Source organism: Neohortaea acidophila (assembly GCF_010093505.1).
Source record: "Neohortaea acidophila strain CBS 113389 unplaced genomic scaffold BDY17scaffold_2, whole genome shotgun sequence".
NCBI classification, from domain to species: domain Eukaryota; kingdom Fungi; phylum Ascomycota; class Dothideomycetes; order Mycosphaerellales; family Teratosphaeriaceae; genus Neohortaea; species Neohortaea acidophila.
In genome coordinates, this window is record NW_022985511.1 from 1,302,273 (window position 1) to 1,319,216 (window position 16,944).

The 16,944-nt window shown below is 57.3% G+C and overlaps 10 protein-coding genes across 10 annotated transcripts; 5 read left to right on the forward strand and 5 right to left on the reverse strand.

Moving 5' to 3' along the window:
- Positions 1-437: 437 nt before the first annotated feature.
- On the reverse strand, positions 438-2,244 carry BDY17DRAFT_307984 (uncharacterized protein; the record flags this gene model as incomplete). Its single annotated transcript, XM_033735159.1, has 2 exons — positions 438-1,228; positions 1,287-2,244. 2 exons carry the CDS (start codon positions 2,242-2,244, stop codon positions 438-440), a joined length of 1,749 nt encoding a protein of 582 aa, XP_033593086.1.
- A 98-nt stretch (positions 2,245-2,342) lies between these two features.
- BDY17DRAFT_291631 (uncharacterized protein) lies at positions 2,343-4,036 on the reverse strand. Its single transcript, XM_033732691.1, has 2 exons — positions 3,543-4,036; positions 2,343-3,452 (listed from the first exon to the last, which is right to left on the reverse strand). Exons 1-2 carry the CDS (start codon positions 3,627-3,629, stop codon positions 2,721-2,723), a joined length of 819 nt encoding a protein of 272 aa, XP_033593087.1. The 5' UTR covers positions 3,630-4,036; the 3' UTR covers positions 2,343-2,720.
- A 139-nt stretch (positions 4,037-4,175) lies between these two features.
- Positions 4,176-5,201, forward strand: BDY17DRAFT_291635 (ribosomal protein L13 domain-containing protein). Its single transcript, XM_033732692.1, has 4 exons — positions 4,176-4,253; positions 4,347-4,482; positions 4,550-4,862; positions 4,922-5,201. Exons 1-4 carry the CDS (start codon positions 4,233-4,235, stop codon positions 5,058-5,060), a joined length of 609 nt encoding a protein of 202 aa, XP_033593088.1. The 5' UTR covers positions 4,176-4,232; the 3' UTR covers positions 5,061-5,201.
- Positions 5,202-6,251, reverse strand: BDY17DRAFT_291637 (S-adenosyl-L-methionine-dependent methyltransferase). The gene is made up of 2 exons (XM_033732693.1): positions 5,993-6,251; positions 5,202-5,914 (listed from the first exon to the last, which is right to left on the reverse strand). The coding sequence occupies exons 1-2, from the start codon at positions 6,040-6,042 to the stop codon at positions 5,218-5,220; spliced, it is 747 nt and encodes a 248-aa protein (XP_033593089.1). The 5' UTR covers positions 6,043-6,251; the 3' UTR covers positions 5,202-5,217.
- Positions 6,252-6,472: 221 nt separating this feature from the next.
- BDY17DRAFT_321308 (uncharacterized protein) lies at positions 6,473-7,124 on the forward strand (the record flags this gene model as incomplete). The annotated part of the gene is made up of 2 exons (XM_033736599.1): positions 6,473-6,602; positions 6,670-7,124. The coding sequence occupies 2 exons, from the start codon at positions 6,473-6,475 to the stop codon at positions 7,122-7,124; spliced, it is 585 nt and encodes a 194-aa protein (XP_033593090.1).
- A 973-nt stretch (positions 7,125-8,097) lies between these two features.
- On the reverse strand, positions 8,098-8,759 carry BDY17DRAFT_321309 (uncharacterized protein; the record flags this gene model as incomplete). The annotated part of the gene is made up of 2 exons (XM_033736600.1): positions 8,098-8,403; positions 8,460-8,759. 2 exons carry the CDS (start codon positions 8,757-8,759, stop codon positions 8,098-8,100), a joined length of 606 nt encoding a protein of 201 aa, XP_033593091.1.
- A 3,032-nt stretch (positions 8,760-11,791) lies between these two features.
- BDY17DRAFT_291646 (uncharacterized protein) lies at positions 11,792-12,972 on the forward strand. The gene is made up of 3 exons (XM_033732694.1): positions 11,792-12,195; positions 12,252-12,549; positions 12,602-12,972. Exons 1-3 carry the CDS (start codon positions 11,801-11,803, stop codon positions 12,833-12,835), a joined length of 927 nt encoding a protein of 308 aa, XP_033593092.1. The 5' UTR covers positions 11,792-11,800; the 3' UTR covers positions 12,836-12,972.
- A 54-nt stretch (positions 12,973-13,026) lies between these two features.
- BDY17DRAFT_291649 (uncharacterized protein) lies at positions 13,027-14,496 on the forward strand. Its single transcript, XM_033732695.1, has 3 exons — positions 13,027-13,924; positions 13,981-14,041; positions 14,098-14,496. Exons 1-3 carry the CDS (start codon positions 13,048-13,050, stop codon positions 14,192-14,194), a joined length of 1,035 nt encoding a protein of 344 aa, XP_033593093.1. The 5' UTR covers positions 13,027-13,047; the 3' UTR covers positions 14,195-14,496.
- Positions 14,497-14,530: 34 nt separating this feature from the next.
- On the forward strand, positions 14,531-15,492 carry BDY17DRAFT_80454 (uncharacterized protein). Its single transcript, XM_033738726.1, has one exon. It carries the CDS (start codon positions 14,752-14,754, stop codon positions 15,376-15,378), a length of 627 nt encoding a protein of 208 aa, XP_033593094.1. The 5' UTR covers positions 14,531-14,751; the 3' UTR covers positions 15,379-15,492.
- A 113-nt stretch (positions 15,493-15,605) lies between these two features.
- On the reverse strand, positions 15,606-16,918 carry BDY17DRAFT_321313 (adenosine deaminase/editase; the record flags this gene model as incomplete). The annotated part of the gene is made up of 2 exons (XM_033736601.1): positions 15,606-16,732; positions 16,786-16,918. 2 exons carry the CDS (start codon positions 16,916-16,918, stop codon positions 15,606-15,608), a joined length of 1,260 nt encoding a protein of 419 aa, XP_033593095.1.
- Positions 16,919-16,944: the final 26 nt, after the last annotated feature.

Genomic DNA, 16,944 nt, shown 5'->3' on the forward strand with positions numbered 1-16,944 from the left:
TGCGTTGCTTTCTGTTCAGCAAGGTGACGGCGTACGAAGACTGATCCTTTGCACTTACCAAGTGACGGCTGGTGTGAAGTGTCGTGAGAGTTGATGCTTGCTTGGAGAAGTGTGGGAGAAGTTGCAAGGCTGCTTCGCTGAACCCTGGGTGTTGTGCGGAAGGGAAAATCTGGTATGAAGTGAGGTTGTTGTTTGTGTGTGACAAGCGGAAGTGAGAAATTTATCAGTGAGTGAGAGCGGCGTTTGTGCATGAGCATGTGATGGCACAAGGAGGCTCGGATTGAATGCGTGCACGTGATCTCCCCTTTCACCCTCACTTCACGCTCACTTCACCTCGCTCAATTGTCCCCTCTCATGAACAACAAAGTGTATACAGGGCACCGCTAAATAACCAAGCCGCCCAGAGTATTACAAACACAGCACCGAGACGCACCCACTCAGTTGAAGTCCTTGTTCCCCTTCGCCCACTCCCGCAGCACATTCTTCCTCAACTTGCCCGTGCTCGTCTTGGGCAACTCGTCCAACACCTCCACCTCCCTCGGCACCATGAAGCGAGAGATAGTACTCTTGTTCTTCGCCCAATCAATCACCGCATCCCCCTTGATCTGCTTGCCCGACTTGACCGTAATGTACGCCTTGGGACATTCGCCCCACTTTTCGTCCTTGACGGCCACCACCGCCGCCTCCAGAATATCCGGATGGGTGACGAGCATCGACTCGACGGCCAGGGAGCTAATATTCTCGCCCCCAGAGATGATGATATCCTTCGCGCGATCGAGAATGCGAATCGCTCCGTCGGGATCCCACACGGCCAAATCGCCCGTGTGCAGCACATTGCCCGCGAACAGCTTGCGCGTCGCCACGGGGTCCTTGTAGTACCCCTTGGCGCAAATGTTGCCGAGGAAGATGATCTCGCCAATCTCCTTGCCGTTCTTCTCCACGTCGATGATCTCGTCCTGGTACTGGTCCTTGTTGCCCGCGTCGTCTTCCTTCGTCTTGATCACGCGCGTCACGTAGTTGGTCACGTGGCTGTGGCCCTGGCGCGCCATGCGCGCGTACATTTCTTTGCTGTCCAGGTCGCGCCATGCGGGCAGGAAGTAGCCTTTGGTGATGGGGCCGTAGGTCTCCGTCAAGCCGTACACGTGCACGGGGTTGAGGTTCAGCTTTTCCATTGTTTCGAAGAGGTGGGCGGTTGGTGGGGAAGCGGCCACGGTCACTCGGACGGCATCTGCAGGGCTATGTCAGCAAGGCTGGTCGCGTGTCAATGTTCATAAGGGCGGGCTTACCAGGCAGTCGCTCCGCATTGGGATCCGCGCACAGCAGTGTATTGACCGTCGGCGCAGCATTGAAATGGCTAATCTTCTCGTTCTTCAACAATCGCCAAATCTCCGGGTAATCGACCTTGCGAATGGTGTAGTGCGTGCCTCGCACCGCCGTCACGGCCCACGGGAACGTCCAGCCCATGGCATGGAACATGGGCAGCGTCCAAAGATAATGGCAGCGATCCGCACCCTTGACGGGCACATTGAGATTGCTCTCGATGATATTCGCCAGCGCGGCCAAGTAAGACGATCGATGCGTATACTCCACGCCCTTTGGCCGAGATGTGGTGCCGGAAGTGTAGCTCAGGGCATTCATGGCCTCTTCATCCGGCGCCTCGTTCTCCAGCCCTACCCATCCCAAGCCACCGTGCTCCTCATCGTACTTGAGCCCCTCCAGCACCACATGATCGTATGGTCCGGAGTCCTGCTCCGTATCCGTGTCGACGATAATCTGCACCTTGGGATGGGACTTGCGGAAGCTCTTGAGCAAATGCTCATACTCCGCATCCACAATAATGCTATCCACCTCGGCGTGGTCAAAGATATACTCGATGTCCTCCGGCTTGAGGCGGTAATTGATCGCCACGTTGACCACCCCCGCGCCGCCAATGCCGAAGATGGCCTCGAGGAAAGCAGGCGTATTGGGCGCGAGGATGCCCACGCGCTTCAGCCCTTTCTTCTTGAGGTAGTACGCCAGCCCGGCTGCGCGTCGCGCCGTCTCGGCGTAGGTGTATTTGACGATTTTGCCATTGGCGGAGGTGTGATAGAGGCAGATGGCGTCGGGCTCGATGGCGGCGGCGCGGGGGAGCCAGTAGGTGGGCGAGAGCTGGTGGATGTTGTGGCGGTGGAAGTGGTCGTTGCCGATGGCCGAATTGGCGAGTTGCGAGGCGAGGGCGGAGAGGCGTTTGAGCGCGGACGACATGGTGGATCGATCTCGGCGCAGAGGAAAGGGTGGAAAAGAGTGGGTGTGGATAGGGGTTGCTGTGCCTTTGCAGGAGGAACGACAATGGCAGGGGAGATGTCAGATGTAATAAGTTATGCGGCGATCGATCGTCCCCCGACGCCAACCACGCCCAAGCTCCCCAGCTTTGCGGAGACGAGCCGAGGGCGCGGGGCGGGCTAAGGTGGCGCGGGCCAGGCCAAAGGAGGCCCAGCTCTTTGCTCCGAATCGTCCCGATCTCCATCCGACTTGGGCTGCGTGGCTGCCTATGCCATGCAAGCCTCAATGAATAGACAGTACATTCGGAACACGCACGTAGGGTGGGGGTGTGTCGGGGAAGACTCAACGTAGTTCAGCCGCTATAGATCATGCCTGCATCTGATGTTACCCCAACAAACTCCTGAATCGCTCGTATGCATCCCGCCGCAGCAAACGTACGCCAATCATAACCAGCGGCCTCATGGCTTCGACACCGCCGCGTCCAACATCCCAAGCACCCTCTGAGTCTCCTTGACCAACTCCTTCCGCCTAGTCCTCGCATCCTCATCCCCCTCCGTCTCCACAGCGTCCAGCTTCAGCTGCACTTGCGTGAAGATCGTCTCTGACAATCGCTTATGCTCGTAATCCCTCTTCGCAGCCTCCGCCGGCGGATTCGCGATGAAAGCATCCACTTCTGTCTGGAACGATGCGAGGGTTTGGTGCAGAGCATTGAGTTTGTCTAAAGGAGTCGCTGGAGTTGGCGGAGGTCGTGGGGATGATTGTCCGGAGGTTTGCTGTTCGCGTCTGTTCTTTCGTTTCGACTTTTTGCCGCGATTCCTTCGCTTCTTCACCACCTCGCCATTGACTACTTCTCCCTCATCGTCGTCATCATCGTCTTCACTGCCAGTGTCATCGCGGGAAGCAGGGGCAGCCTCTACCACGGAGACGAGCAGTTCACACCCATCCTTCAACCCTTCTTGTAAGGCAGTTCGATTGTCGTCCTTCAAATTCTTTCCCTTGTACAGCAGCTTGATTCGACTCGGATCTCCCGCCATCAACTTCTTCGCCGCGGCCTCCCTGACATCCCGTATCTTCAACTCCCCCTTGGCAATACTGTACGCCGGACATTGAACCACATAATCCTGCCTCTTGTTCCGTAGTATCAGCACATCCTCGTCTCGTGGTGGCCCGTAATCGGCGGGACTCTCGCTCTGCGGCCCGTCAGTTACGGCAGAGACGGAGGCAGCTTCATATTTCCGCAGGTCATCGGCGGTGATGTAGCTGAAATCGGAGTCGCTAACCTTCGACGATCCGCTGACGGAGTTTTGAGGGGAGCGCGTGAAGGGGGAGAAGCGGCCGAGATTTCCAAAGCGCGAAGTCCAGGCCATGGTTATGGCGTTGCGGGTGAGGAGGAAGAGGAAGGTGCAGATGGCGAGGAGGATGGAGGTGTTCTCAAGCGCCGAGCGGGTGGAGAGGAAGTCGAAGAAGGTGGCTATGGATGCGGAGATTCTTTCTGGCCAGGTGAGGGGAGGGTCGGGCGGGGCGGTCAGGTTGAGTGCGACGAGGAAGGATTCGAGGCTCTTCGTGGCATTCCCAAGCACTGCCGTTAAAACGTTCGCTGCAGGTTCGCCAAACAGGGACTGTGTAGTCGAGTGGACGGTCTCGAGAAGGTTAGACGACGCCACGATTGCGGAGGCCGTGGTCTTCTGTCTGGGTACTGGCCAAGAGTCTTGACTCTTGAGACGAGGAGTTAGAGGCTGATGGGATGGCGGTTTTCGGGGAGCTGCGATGACGGATGGCGGGCCAGATCGCCGCAGTTCTGCGTGGTTGAAAGTCTGATTATGTAGCTGTCAGACCGTGAGAAGATTTCAGCACGCAAACGCCAAGACCGCACGACATGAATTTGCAGACACACTAACGACACACACTTTGCCAGCGCTTACTTGACGACACACAATTCCATCTTGACAACCCCCATCCCTCCAGTCAAGATGTCTTCCTTCGACCCGGTGGTATGTCTGGTCCCAATCCATGCGCAGGAGGAGAAACATGGGCAGCACGAGCGGTGGGCAGAGCAGTTGCACTGACACTCACTCTTCCTTCAGGTTGTGGTAGACGGCAAAGGGCACCTTCTCGGTCGCCTCGCCAGCACCGTCGCCAAACAGCTCCTCAACGGCCAAAAGATTGTTGTGGTCCGCTGCGAAGCCCTCAACATCTCCGGCGAATTCTTCAGAGCGAAACGTACGCACACCATTCTTCGATCAGACTCTTCCGCCAATCCCCTCCCCGGCTAACACTTCACCAACAGTAAAGTACCAAGCCTTCCTCCGCAAGCAAACCCGCTACAACCCCAAGCGCGGTGGCCCCTGGCATTACCGCAGCCCGGCGAAGATGTTCTGGCGCACCGTCCGCGGCATGCTTCCCCACAAGACCGAGCGTGGCGCCAAAGCCCTCGAGCGTCTGAAGACCTTTGAGGGCATCCCTCCCCCATACGACCACAAGAAGCGGATGGTGGTGCCACAGGCGTTGCGTGTGCTCCGACTGCAACCCGGCAGGAAGTACTGCACGGTGGGCAGGTTGGGACACGAGTTTGGATGGAAGTACAAGGATGTTGTTGAGAGGTATGTCATGTTCAGTGTGTGTCTGGTAGCGGCTTGTCATGCTGACGGTGGAATCACAGACTCGAGGAGAGGAGAAAGGTCAAGAGCCAGGCGTACTACGAGCGCAAGAAGGCCGCTCGCAGGCAACTCACCGACGCGCAGAAGAACGCCAAGGTTGATAAGAAGACCACCGAGCAGCTGGCGGGGTACGGGTACTAGAGTGTGTCTGCTGGAGGGCGTGTGGTTGGGCGGAGAGGATGCTCAGGTGCTAGTATCAAAATTCGCTTTCACTGCCGAAAGCTAGCATAGGTTTCCGTCTGCTATTCACGGCAGCCCGTCGTTCAATGTCATTGAGAAACACCCTGCTGTCTTTTCGTTATTTTGGATCAGCTGCACGTCTTCGAAAGACTACAGTAACAACGCTCTGCCCGGCTTTTCCCCCAAACATGAAGGTCGGGTACTTTGCCTCATCATAAAAAGCCAGCTCTCCGCTACCATCTGGCGCCAACCACCTCACCAACTCATCCCTCGTCCAATTACATGAAGTGATCAGGAGGAATTGACCCGGCCTGACCAGCCTCTCGACTCTATCTCGATACACCTCGCAAGGATGGCTTGAGCCGTCGTCGTGCTGCGCCAGGGAAATCGCATCAAAGGTGCCCTTGTCGAGCACCACGTCAAAGCCGTCCTGGAACCAGTCGCCAGGGTCTTGGGTGAGGAGATCCCACGTTTCAAAACGCAATGCTTCCCCCGTTGTGCTGGTGTCCGCTATCCGTCGAGCGAGCTCAATGCCAGTTTGGCTATAATCCACGCCAACCATCTCCCCCATCCAAGGACCTTCATCTTCATCGTCGTCCTCACGAAGTGAGAAAAGCATATGTCCATTCCCGGTCCCTAGATCCAGAAAGCGCGAAGCCCGCTCTCCCTCTCGACTCAAGAAGCCATGGTCCGCAAGCTTCGCGAGAGTTCTGGTTACGACGCGCTCGGCATTGCTCTCGGAGAACCAGATTGTGCCTTCGTCGTCTTCGTTCTCGGCGTGATTGTGTGATTCTCGTGTATACAGTTCGTCCCAGCTGGGTGTGCACGTTAGCTGAGGTCGTTCGTGGATGGGGGTTGCGCGCTGGGAGTTGGGGCAGATTGGCCGTACATACTACTCTTTTGTGCCCAAGTCACTGGGTTGCAGGGGTTCGTTGGTGTCCATTGGGTGGACCTGCGGTGCTCATACGAAATTGTTCGCCCACCATATTTCTTTCACGTCGTTGAAGCCGTGTAAGTTGCTGCCTCAGGCCGACAGCACATGCCCGCGCTCTACTCATTTCGTTGATTGAAGCCGAAAGCAGTTTAGCGTGCGTCTTCCCACAGTGGCTGCCTGGCTGTGCTCGACCTCGCCCCAAACTTGGTGAGCTTTTGACTCTCGTTTGGACCGGCGAGGAGCGAGCGAGGCGCAGCGATGACGGCTGGGCCGAAAGGCTGCTGAAACTCACTCAGCTCGTAGGTTCCGCAGGTTGGATAATCTCACGTAGGCAGCCATTGTCTTTCTGTTTCCCTTCTCTCTGCTTCCTGTCTTTCCCTATCATCGCCATTTCTATTCAGTCTCATTTACTGTCCAGATGGGCAATCAACCCAGCACCATGAAGACTTACCACAAGGTCGAGCGGGTCATGCCGTACCTGGGTCAGCCCGACGACGGCTCACTGTCGAGTCTCTGGAACGGGCGCGACAAGTTCTTCGCAGACCCCAAAGACCGCGAACAATTCATCTGTACGCTCCTGCACATCACGCACAAAACGCAAATCCAAACTCCAGCTAATCCGAAGACATCACGCAGACTCCTGCATCACCGTCATCGGCCACAACGGCAGCATCGACATCCACGACCACGACTTCCGCCTCCTCTACTCCCGCCGCGGCGCCAGCCAAAACCGCATCGTCGCCCGCCTCGTCGCAGCCAAAGACGGCGTCATCAAGTCGCAGATCGAGCCCGCGAGCGACGGCGGCAACCAAGCAGAGGCGTTCATGGCGTTCCGCCGGCACGTGGAGATGACGCTCGATGGCATCCTGGCTGATGTGCCGGGCTCGTCTTCCGTTTCGAGGTTCGCAGATGCTGGTGCGGGGAGTGGAGTGTTGACGCCTGCTACTACTGTTGCGTCGCCACCTTCGCCGATGATGATTGAGAGGAGACCCGTTGGCGGAGAGGCCGGGACGGAGGGACATAATGGGGCTGCGCCACCTGCATATGGGAAGGCTGTGAAGGAGTGGGAGCTGCAGGAAAAGAAGGGGTGATCTTGATGCGTGCTTGTCATCGCTTTGATCCTTTTCAGTTGGCTGGTCAGCACACGCTGCGGCCGCTGGTTGCCGCGGGGGGGTGTGAGTTCTAGGACTTCAAAGTTTGGGCTACTGTTCAGTGTTTGCGCGCGAGTTACGAATGCAATGGACATGACATATCTCGAGCACGAGCATGTCCTGCACTATGGGTTCATGGCGTTGATACGGGCAATACAGTAAGCAAGGTGGATACTCACCCCTGCACACCGAGAGCGAAGTCCGACGAGGGATCAATAGGCACACCGATAAGCATTCCCCTACCACACCCGAAGGATGCACCAACCCAACGACCCTACATTCTTATACACGAAAAGATCGACGACGTTAAGAACTAAGAAGAAATGGCACATAGTTTAGGCCGTGAATGGTATACCCCAAAAAGGCCTACGAAGAAGAGGATAAAATAACAAGCCTTTCGACCCGCCGATTTCCAGTGCAGAAAAACGACGGTCAAAGCAAGATGAAATAACAGGAGCTGAAGAGGGTCGGTGCAATCCACTCTGTACGGTGTAGCTAGAAGTATGTCTTGTCATTGCTGCCGCAACCCGTAAAGCGAAAACCAGAGCGTGAACCGCGCCGCCCCCGCCCAACCGGCCAGCCTTGTGTATGCTCAGCCTTCTCCACGTCCCCACTCCGCGATCGACGCGCTTGTCGTCGACCCTCACACACAAATCAAAATCGAAAAAGGGTAGTCAGATTAAAGCAATTACCTCCCCAGCCGCGCGTCCCCTCGGAAAGAGATTGGTGGATAGTAAGAAAAGGGAGAACGCCTCTAAAAGTGCCAAGCAGCCAAAGTCATTAGGAGTGGTCGAACGTAAGGCGCGCCCACGGCAGCAGCGACGACGACCGACGCCTTTTCAAAAGGCGCAGCGCGCCGCTGCTGCTGCTGAAAGCGGCCCTGGTGCGGTGGATGACTGAGGCGAGGAGCTTTTTACAAGAAGAGGGCGACGAGCGCGCCGGCGCCCATGAGGAGGCCGGCGGCCTGCACCTTCTCGCCGGCACCGGTGGGAGGAGTCCAGGTGGAGGAGGAGTAGGCGGGCTGCGTGGGGGTCTTGGTCCAGCTGCCGGACGGGGTGGTGCCGGAGGGAGTGGTGGCCCAGGTGCCGGAGGGAGTGGTGCCCCAGGTGCTGTAGGCCGGGTTGGACGGGGTGGTGGCCGGGGTGGACCAGGAGCCGGTGGGGCTGGTGGTCGGGTACTGAGGAGCGCCCCAGGTGGGAGAGGTGACTGGGGTAGAGGGCTGGGAGGGTGTTAGTTTTTGACCTTCGTTGCGCGTCGAGAGGCTGCAAGACTTACGGTGTTGGTCGGGTAGGAAGGCGCACCCCAGCCGCCGGTGGGGTAGCTAGGCGCGCCACCCGACGGGGTGTAGCCGGTGTTGTAGGGCGGGATGCTCTGGGGAGTGTAGGCCGGCTCGGTGGGAGTGTAGGCTGTGGAGCAACCAGGATAAGCGTCGGAGCACGAGGTCACGGTGACGGTGACAAAGGTCACTGGCCACGCTGGGTCAGACGTACCCGGAGAGGATTGAGGGTTGCCGTAGGCGGGACCCTGGGCGAACACGGCGGCGAAGAGGGAGGCGGCGACGACGGCGTACTTCATTTTGACGGTGTTGATTTGGTGTTGGGTTTGGAGGGGTGTTGAAGATTGGGGGAAATGTAAAACTGGAAATACGGAATGTAACGAGTGTGGGTTTGCTGATGCAAAGAGTGGTGAAAGAGAGGACGACCGAAGTCAAGATTATTGATATGTGTGATGTGAGGGAACGAAAGGAAAGAAAGGATGTACAGACGGCGGATTGTTTATAAGAGAGTCGCGGGCCATGGGGGAGGGGAGGTCGAGCGCGAGGCTAGGTGCGTGCTTGGTGCAAGACCATGCGAAATTACACTCGCCGTTATGCTCCACTAGTCGCGGCGATTGGCTCTGTAATCTCTCGATGCCCTCGGACGCTTGAGCGTTGGGGGTTAATCAGACTAGGTTCAGATAGTGCGCGCCCCGTGCCTGGATCTGTCCGCGGAGTACACAGTAGTGGCCGCCAGCGATCAAGCATCGCTTGCCATGGCTAATTAAGCATTGTTGTTGTTGTCGATGACGATGAAATAGTGGTCCGGCAATGTTTGGGCAAAAGTCCCGAAGGATCATGGGAGGGTTGTCCGAGTCCGCGTAGGATGTGGTGCACTCGAGGGCTGGTATACACGGCAGAACGCGCGCGCGCGCGCTCTCGCCGCCTCGTTCGCGAAACGGCCGAATGAATCATGGCGGCCTGTCTTGGTGGACAATGAAACAGACGACGTGCAGGGGTGTTGGATCTCCTGTCTATCAAAAAAACCTTCCCCTGGCTAAGCTTTTAGTCGCGTCGCTGATTGGCTGGCGGCGCAGAGCCCCCAACTTCCTAATTCAGTGCGGGGCTATTGATCGACGCGGTGGTTGGCTGCGGGTATATCGCCCTGTGTATAGCAGCCCTCGATGTTCTTTGGGGCCCGGCCGGTGATTATCTGTCGCGTTCTGTCGACCAGTGCCCGGCGACAGCAGTGGGCTCGGCAAGTTTCTAGACGCACACGTGAACAGATTCGAGCGCCACTGGTGTAGAGACGGCGTACGAGCAGCGCAATGGCAACACGCCACGCGCATTCGCCCTCGCCGACCGCCCTCGATGATTTGAGTACACCCCATCATCTCCTCATCGTCGTTGCTCCCGTGTGGCAGACTCTAGAGCGCGCGGTGCCAACTGCATTCGGGCGCGGCAGCGGAACATCCGTCTGCATTCGGCTGGTGGCTTGCACGTAGTGAGCGCCGTCTCATTTCCGGCCCCTTTGCGCGGGCGCTGGTGGCGAGTGAGGCGTTCATTTCGTCCCGCGGCCCGCTGAAATGATGAAGAGTCTAGAGTCTCTCCCCACGCCACGCCTGCTGTCAATGCTTGACTGCCCCGTGCCAAGCTGCCACCCACCGGGAACGTGCATTGGCTCCATGTGCGTGCTGTCTGTCCCTGCCCCCCGCGCCGCTGTACAATATCCAGATCTTCGCGCCGTCGCCTAGAAGTGGCCTTGAGCGTTGGGCTGTCCCGAGATCGACTGGTTCAATGACCGAATCGTGCAGAGATGTGCTGAGAGATATACTGAAAAGACAGCAAGGGCCGGGCGATCGTGCGATCTGCCCTCCTAGTTCACACGGAGACACGTCCCTGCCCGCATACTTTTGCCTCCGAAACATCAGCCAGCCTTGCGCCGCGAGTCCGTCACATCATCATCAGGAGAAATGTGCTCAACTGCTCGATGCGGTAGCTCTTCACATGCTCCGCGCAGTGACCACGTCCGTGTTTGGACGGCGTTGAAAGTGGGCGACAGATGCAGCCGACAGCACAATCTCGCTATCTGTTAATTACACGCGTTTGCACTCTCACGCCACCCCACCACACGCGGCTCAACTGTCGCGCAGAATACGAGATCCCGCGTTCGTACGTATCGAGGCAATGCATCTAGGGAAAGCGGCCAGCAATTTTCCGCAACACGCGCACACTTGTTGAGCAGGCCATTATTGTAACTGGAGATGGATGCCGGCGTGTGTCTCGGGTCTGTATCGGTGGGAATGCTTTTTCTCCGTCCTGTCTCCTTCCCTGGTTTCGGCATATCCGTGTTGAGAAGTGATGCAGCCCGCAGCTGTCGCCTGTCATTGGGCAATCCACGCCTGTTTCTCAACCTTCTCAGCGGCCCCATGCAATTTTTGGGTCTGAACCTTCCCGATAGAGAGACTCTCTCAGAAGACGACAGATTCGGTCATTCCCACATGGCTTGCCTCACGGATGATGGCAAGAGGCTCTTTGAGCTACCAATGGCTAGGCGGTTATGGTAGCCCCGACGGATGCGCAGGTGCGCGGAGGAAACCAGGAGAAGAAGCAGACGGCGCCGCTCCATGCATCTATAACAGCAGCTGCTGCAGGCCACAGCAGCTTCATCAACCGGGCCCCGCCCTCCCTCACCGCGCGCCGCCGCTGCCCCGCTACCGCCCCAGCAGGAGCCGTGACCGGTGGGTCGCTACAAACCTGACTTGGCCGTCGATCACTAGAACGATGGTTGGTCAGGAGTCGCTCATGTTCTCGACGAGCGTCTGATGGGTCTTGTCATCCCTCGAGCCACATTCGGTCAAGAGTCCCGTCGTAACAGACTCAGTCTTCGTGATCGCATCACGCCAACCCACATCGTTCGACAGTCGTGGTTCACCAGTTGCTTGAAGTCAGAGGCGATAGCTTGGAGAGGCGGCGTTGTTGGTCGAAGAACGTCGAACGAGCCTGGTGCAACTTGGAAGGGACAGAGCCAGAATTGGCGTCGACGTTGTGCAAGACCAGGAGGGCCTTGTGTGCGTTAAGCGTGTTTGAGAGGTAGCAGTATAGTGCAGTACGTCTCGTGAGGCAACTCAACGGCGAGATGATATGTGTAAAAGTGTCCAGGTGACGGCAAGAGGCTTGCGTTAGAGATGCCCTGAGCCTGAGTAGTCGCGGATGCGGATCGAATGCCACCGCAACTTTCCCGAGCGCAAATGCGAGGAAGCAGGTGATGGAATCCTCACACACTCTGTACAAATTCGAGCAGCAGGGGGGTAATCTTCGTAGATTATATCTGTCTTTTGAATGCTCGATAATGTGAAGAATGGAGATGAAGTCGCACCTCAAAGAAAAGCGGAGCCCTCTTCATCCATCTTCTCCCTCCGCCACTCTTCCACTCCGAACCAAGCATGCCTGCAATATGTCGAACAACCAACCCTTCCGATGGCGCACCATCATCGAAGTGGCTGTCATCTCAATAGTCCTCTACATCATCGTCGGCGCCCCCGGCCTGCCCTTCAGCATCTTCAAATCGACGGGCGACAGCGAGCAGAATGTGCCAGCAGCGCGGGCAAAAGTGGAATCGCTCGTGCACCCCGATCCAGGATTGAAGTGTGCTACGCATGACTTTGCCGTCCATCTGCTCGACACGAAGCCGCTAGTAGTGTACATCGAGGGCTTTTTGACGAACGATGAAGCGCAGCATCTCATAGACATCAGGTGAGTACAAGTCTATCACCAACGGATTGCTTTGCCTCCTGCTAAACTATCTGCAGTGCCAACAAATGGCAAGCGTCGACCGTGTTCAACGCCGGCGTGGAAACCCAAGACGACAGCGTGCGCAAGTCGGAAAAGGCGCTCATTGAGAGAGACGAAGTGGTGCAGTGTGTGGAGCAGCGGGCGCTCGCGTTCCAAGGTTGGCCGCGCGATACGTACATCGAGCGCCTGTGGACGCAGCGTTATAATACCAGCGGCCACTACTCGTATCATTACGACTGGGCGAGTGGGAGCAAGTGGTCAAGGAGAGCGAGTACATTCATGGTTTACGTCGGGGATGAGTGTACGGGCGGAGGGGTGAGTTGCGTTGAGTTCTTGATTCGAGGTGGTGACGCTGACTGAATGGTAGACGCATTTTCCAAAACTGCAAATGCCCACGGATGAGCGGTGGTGTCGGTTTGTCGAGTGTGGTGGAGATGGGGACGAGGGCGTCACGTTCAAGGCGAAGAAGGGCAATGCGGTGTTTTGGATGAATTTTGATGCGGATGGGAGAGGGTATGAAGAGACGATTCATGCTGGCATGCCCGTGACGAGTGGGACGAAGGTTGGGCTGAACATCTGGAGTTGGTACCAGCGGAGCTGATGGATAGACCATCCTTTCACCCTGCCTGTAACGGATGACATGGCGAAAGGCTGACTTGGTCACGTGAGCTTGCCTTGTAGTGATCGAGTAGAGCGACGAACAAGAAATGGAGAACAACCGCATCTGATTGGCGTACACATGACACCGTCGCAAATCCCATTCCCTCTAATCCATTCACACGCTTGTCTCACATCGTCGATCGGCAGCGTAGCATGCAAGCACGAGGCCGGCGAGGAGGCTGGGAAGCGGGAAAGTCTAAATCCCAAGGCTCGAGTCGTCAGGTTCCTGCCCGCCTCCGCCTTTGTCTCCGCCTCATCTCATCTCCCTCTCCGCATTCTCCCCCCTCCACCACTCAGGCGCATTGCCAACACCTATCCCCCAACACCCCGCGCATCCCTCTACACCACACAATCCGCGTCGCAAACATGGTCGCCACCCGCAACCACCCCGTCGACTTCGACGAGAATGCCACCGCCTCCCCAGCGCCCACGACCACCAGCTCCCCGCGCAAACGAGCAACGCGCACCTCCAACCACACCGCAGCCTCCACCTCCCCTCCCCCGTCCCCGACAAAAACCCGCCAAGTCACCACCACCTCCACGAGGAGCAGCGCCACCTGGGCCCACACCCCCTCCAACCTCACCCTCATCTGGCTCGCCATCAGCCTCCCCCTCGTCATCTGGGACACAGGCTACGTCCTGCTGCGCCCCTACAGCATGCCCGGCGGCTTCCTGCACAAACCCCTCTGGACACCGTACGACCTGTACGGGCGCGTAGACCACGTGTATGGCTTCAAAGCGTTCGAGGCGCGCTCCGGCTGGACGGCCGCGCAGGGCACCGTCAACGCGCTCGAGACGGCGGTGTACCTCGTCTATCTGTACGTCGTGTTTGCGTATGGGAAGGCGGAGCGGAAGCAGGGGAGTGGGGCGCCGGCCAAGGGGGCGTTGAGTGAGGTTGGTTTGGGGGCGCTGGCGGAGAGGAGGACTCTTTATGGGCGGTTGGCGGCTTGGGCTGTGCTGGTGGGCTTCTCGACGGCGTCGTTGACGTTTTGGAAGACGGTGTTGTATTGGTTGAATGAGGCCTTTTCTGGTGAGTTTCCTTGGTCCTGGATGGGTTGATGATGATTGTTCTAATGTTTGTGGCAGGGTTTGACAACATCGGGCACAACAGCCCTGCGGCTTTGCTCTTCTTGTGGATCATTCCCAAGTGAGTACTTTCTTCACACTCCTAACTATTGGACTCGATACTGACTACTCTCCCAGCGGCGCATGGCTTGTCTTCCCCCTGTACATGATGTACGTCTATGGCAAGGAGATTATCGACGGCCTCGAGACTGCCACGGCGCGGAAAACGAGGTGATCTAGACGCAATATCCTCTCCGTTTGATTCGCGCAATCTTAATTCCAATTCCAATCACTTGAATCGTGTCCCAGTCCACAAGATTCTCAACTCAATACAATGGCTGCCAAACGTGCTGACCCTCCTCCGCCCTGGCCAAGCTCACTGCTGAGTACGGAGCTCACCACTTCCTCTGGCACTGAGCTCGCTGCCGAGAAGAATCTCACCGCCGTCAGAAAGGGAGCCCGCCGTCGTCCGATGTACAGTCGTGTGCAAGCTAGCCATCGGATAGGTATTTTGCGGTATACCACTCATTCTTCGATGTAACCGTCTCACATACAGCGAAAGCTTTGTTTCCATCGAGGGGCAGGTAGTAATTCTTCCTTAGTCGTCTCAGTTTTGAGGTTCCTGCAGAGGCTCTGTCTGCTATCGCCCACTATTTGCAGCGTATGAGTTGCTCTTTGCGAGATGAGGTGACAAGGCTCCGCACGTGACTTGAACTTCACCTCCAAAGCGGAGCTGTGCTTCGCGATTCATCGGCACCTCACACGTCCAAAAACACCAACCATGAACGAACGATGACCACCACCGCGCCCTCTCACCCCGACAGCGCAGCGGAGAGCGCGCCAGCCTCCTCATACGCCTCCTACGTCCCGCACGACCTGAAGTACAGCGCGGAGTTCGAGGACGCCCTCATCGCCGCCGTGCTAGACTCCACCGAACCACCCACCACAGCAGCCAACATCCGCGTAACCCCAAATCCCGAACTCGACTCCAACGTATCCCTCCCCTCTATCCCGGAATCAGACCTTCCCCTCCCCCTCTCCGACCCGCGGCGCACGCACCCTTCCTTCCTCCCCGGCGTCTCCCTCACCCACCCCGCAGGCTACTACGAAGGCGGGCCAGGCCTCGATCCCGACCTCGACACCTTCCCCGAAGACTTCTTCACGCGGCATTCGAGTCTACAGACTACGGCGCAATTGCAACGGGCACTGCAGAAAGAGGTAGGGGAGAATCTGGAATTGCTGAGGGAGAGATTGGGGGCGCGGAGGCGTGCGCGCGAAAAGAATGAGGGCTTGGAGAGGGAGTTGAAGAGTTTGAGAGATCAGCATCATATGGAGCTGAGGATTCATCATCGCATGCGGGAGGAGAAGGCGATGAAGAAGGAGGCGAGGGAGAGCAGGAGGAAGGGTAAGGCGGGATGAGGAGATGTCCACTGGGGATAGGTTTTGGACGACTACACGGCACCGCATGGCTGCTCGATGTGCCAGATATAACGCCCTCCTGCGACTGAGCGTGGATGGTGGTAACGGCACCGACTTACGACATACTCGAGATTGGCCGTGGCGGGCTCTGCAATAACACGGATGATTCACTCCGCAAATCATGAATAGAGAAACATGATACTCTGGGATCCCACATGTTGGAATCCTTAGGAAGGCTCTGCCTCCAAAAACCAATCCTCGTCGCCGTCATTCTTCACCCATCCTCTCAGCGCAAGTCTCCTCGCATCACTCTTCACTCGCTCACGGTCTTCCAAAGTCTCACTCGCCTTCAAATCCTTGTATTGACATCTCTCCAATAGAGAAGATGCCGCAGGTGAGCCAACCATCCTCGCGACCTCATGAGCAGAAGCCCACATGCTCCGTCTAGAAGCCAGGCTTGCACCTTTCGGGTCGTGCAGCTTCCGGCCCTCCAACACACCGTTGATCAACACTTCGTTCTGCCGAGGTGTATACAAGCATGAGCGATTCGATGCCACCGGCTCATCAGCCTCGCCATCCTGAGCCATTAGATCCCGCCTCGAGAACTCAAACTCTCTATCCGTCACATCCACTAGAAAAGGGCGAAAGCTAAGGCCCGAAGCCTTCCACCGGTCTTGCACTCCTGCATTCGCAACAAGTGGCGCCATTCGCCCCGTCTTCCCAAACGCCCGCTCGCATGCAGCAGGCACGTACTCGCTCGCAGGCAGGGTGAGAGTGCGGAGATACACGTCCTCCGGTCTGACCAGCTGCGCAGTGAGAGCGGAGAGCAGACCCGTACATTGTTTCAGAGCGAGTTTGTCGCTGCAGCTTTTGCTAAGAGTCGGCGGAGCATCAGGTCTGCTGGGTTTGCGTCGCACGCGGCCTAGGCGGGAGAAGTGGCCTCTTCCGAGCAATTCTTCATCTGAATTAGACACCTCAGTTGCGTCGTTGGACTCCCACGGCGTGGCGTCTTCTTGCTTCGCCATTGTAAGCTCCATCGATGCGTCGCCGCACGGGGCTTCAGAGCAGTACATGTGGATGGACACATTCGGCTGCAATTCGAATGGTTGCTGCTGCCGAGCATCGCGTCGCCATTGCAGCCATTTACTCCCCTTGCCTAGCGTGCCGGCTGCGAGGTCCGCACATTCATCAACGAGGAAGCGGTTGAATGCGCGGATGGCGAGGATCTCGGCGTGCCAGTCGTGCAGCACGCAGCCGTGGAAAGAAGGTAGTTTGGCGTGCGGATGGCATTTCATGCCTGTTGCAAGAGCCACGCATTCTTGCGATTGATTGCTGTCTTCGTTATCGATCTTGTCTATTACGTTTCCATTAGTCGATGAGATGTAGTTTCACGTCCAATCGTTTTACCTCTCTTCAGCACAATGCCTGCAAGAGGAACCCATTCCCGCCGTAAACCGTCATTTCTGGGCTTGAATCTCTTTGGGAGGCGACGAAAGGTGTTGAGCACGGTATCAGCGATTAGATTGGGCTGTGAGGCCATGTTGATGGTGCCCCGTCAGCGCATAT

What these genes read in the sequence shown, in the direction of transcription:
- BDY17DRAFT_291631 (XM_033732691.1), bottom strand. Translation starts at nt 3,629, where the DNA reads ATGGCCTGGACTTCGCGCTTTGGAAATCTCGGCCGCTTCTCCCCCTTC. An exon ending in CCGTCAGCGGATCGTCGAAG is followed by an intron (nt 3,453 to 3,542) that starts GTTAGCGACTCC and finishes GACGGGCCGCAG; the next exon opens with AGCGAGAGTCCCGCCGATTA.
- BDY17DRAFT_291635 (XM_033732692.1), top strand. Translation starts at nt 4,233, where the DNA reads ATGTCTTCCTTCGACCCGGTG. An exon ending in CGAATTCTTCAGAGCGAAAC is followed by an intron (nt 4,483 to 4,549) that starts GTACGCACACCA and finishes CTTCACCAACAG; the next exon opens with TAAAGTACCAAGCCTTCCTC. An exon ending in TACAAGGATGTTGTTGAGAG is followed by an intron (nt 4,863 to 4,921) that starts GTATGTCATGTT and finishes GTGGAATCACAG; the next exon opens with ACTCGAGGAGAGGAGAAAGG.
- BDY17DRAFT_291637 (XM_033732693.1), bottom strand. Translation starts at nt 6,042, where the DNA reads ATGGACACCAACGAACCCCTGCAACCCAGTGACTTGGGCACAAAAGAG. An exon ending in GACTTGGGCACAAAAGAGTA is followed by an intron (nt 5,915 to 5,992) that starts GTATGTACGGCC and finishes GTGCACACCCAG; the next exon opens with CTGGGACGAACTGTATACAC.
- BDY17DRAFT_291646 (XM_033732694.1), top strand. Translation starts at nt 11,801, where the DNA reads ATGGAGATGAAGTCGCACCTCAAAGAAAAGCGGAGCCCTCTTCATCCA. An exon ending in CAGCATCTCATAGACATCAG is followed by an intron (nt 12,196 to 12,251) that starts GTGAGTACAAGT and finishes AACTATCTGCAG; the next exon opens with TGCCAACAAATGGCAAGCGT. An exon ending in ATGAGTGTACGGGCGGAGGG is followed by an intron (nt 12,550 to 12,601) that starts GTGAGTTGCGTT and finishes ACTGAATGGTAG; the next exon opens with ACGCATTTTCCAAAACTGCA.
- BDY17DRAFT_291649 (XM_033732695.1), top strand. Translation starts at nt 13,048, where the DNA reads ATGCAAGCACGAGGCCGGCGAGGAGGCTGGGAAGCGGGAAAGTCTAAA. An exon ending in GTTGAATGAGGCCTTTTCTG is followed by an intron (nt 13,925 to 13,980) that starts GTGAGTTTCCTT and finishes TGTTTGTGGCAG; the next exon opens with GGTTTGACAACATCGGGCAC. An exon ending in TTCTTGTGGATCATTCCCAA is followed by an intron (nt 14,042 to 14,097) that starts GTGAGTACTTTC and finishes CTACTCTCCCAG; the next exon opens with CGGCGCATGGCTTGTCTTCC.
- BDY17DRAFT_80454 (XM_033738726.1), top strand. Translation starts at nt 14,752, where the DNA reads ATGACCACCACCGCGCCCTCTCACCCCGACAGCGCAGCGGAGAGCGCG.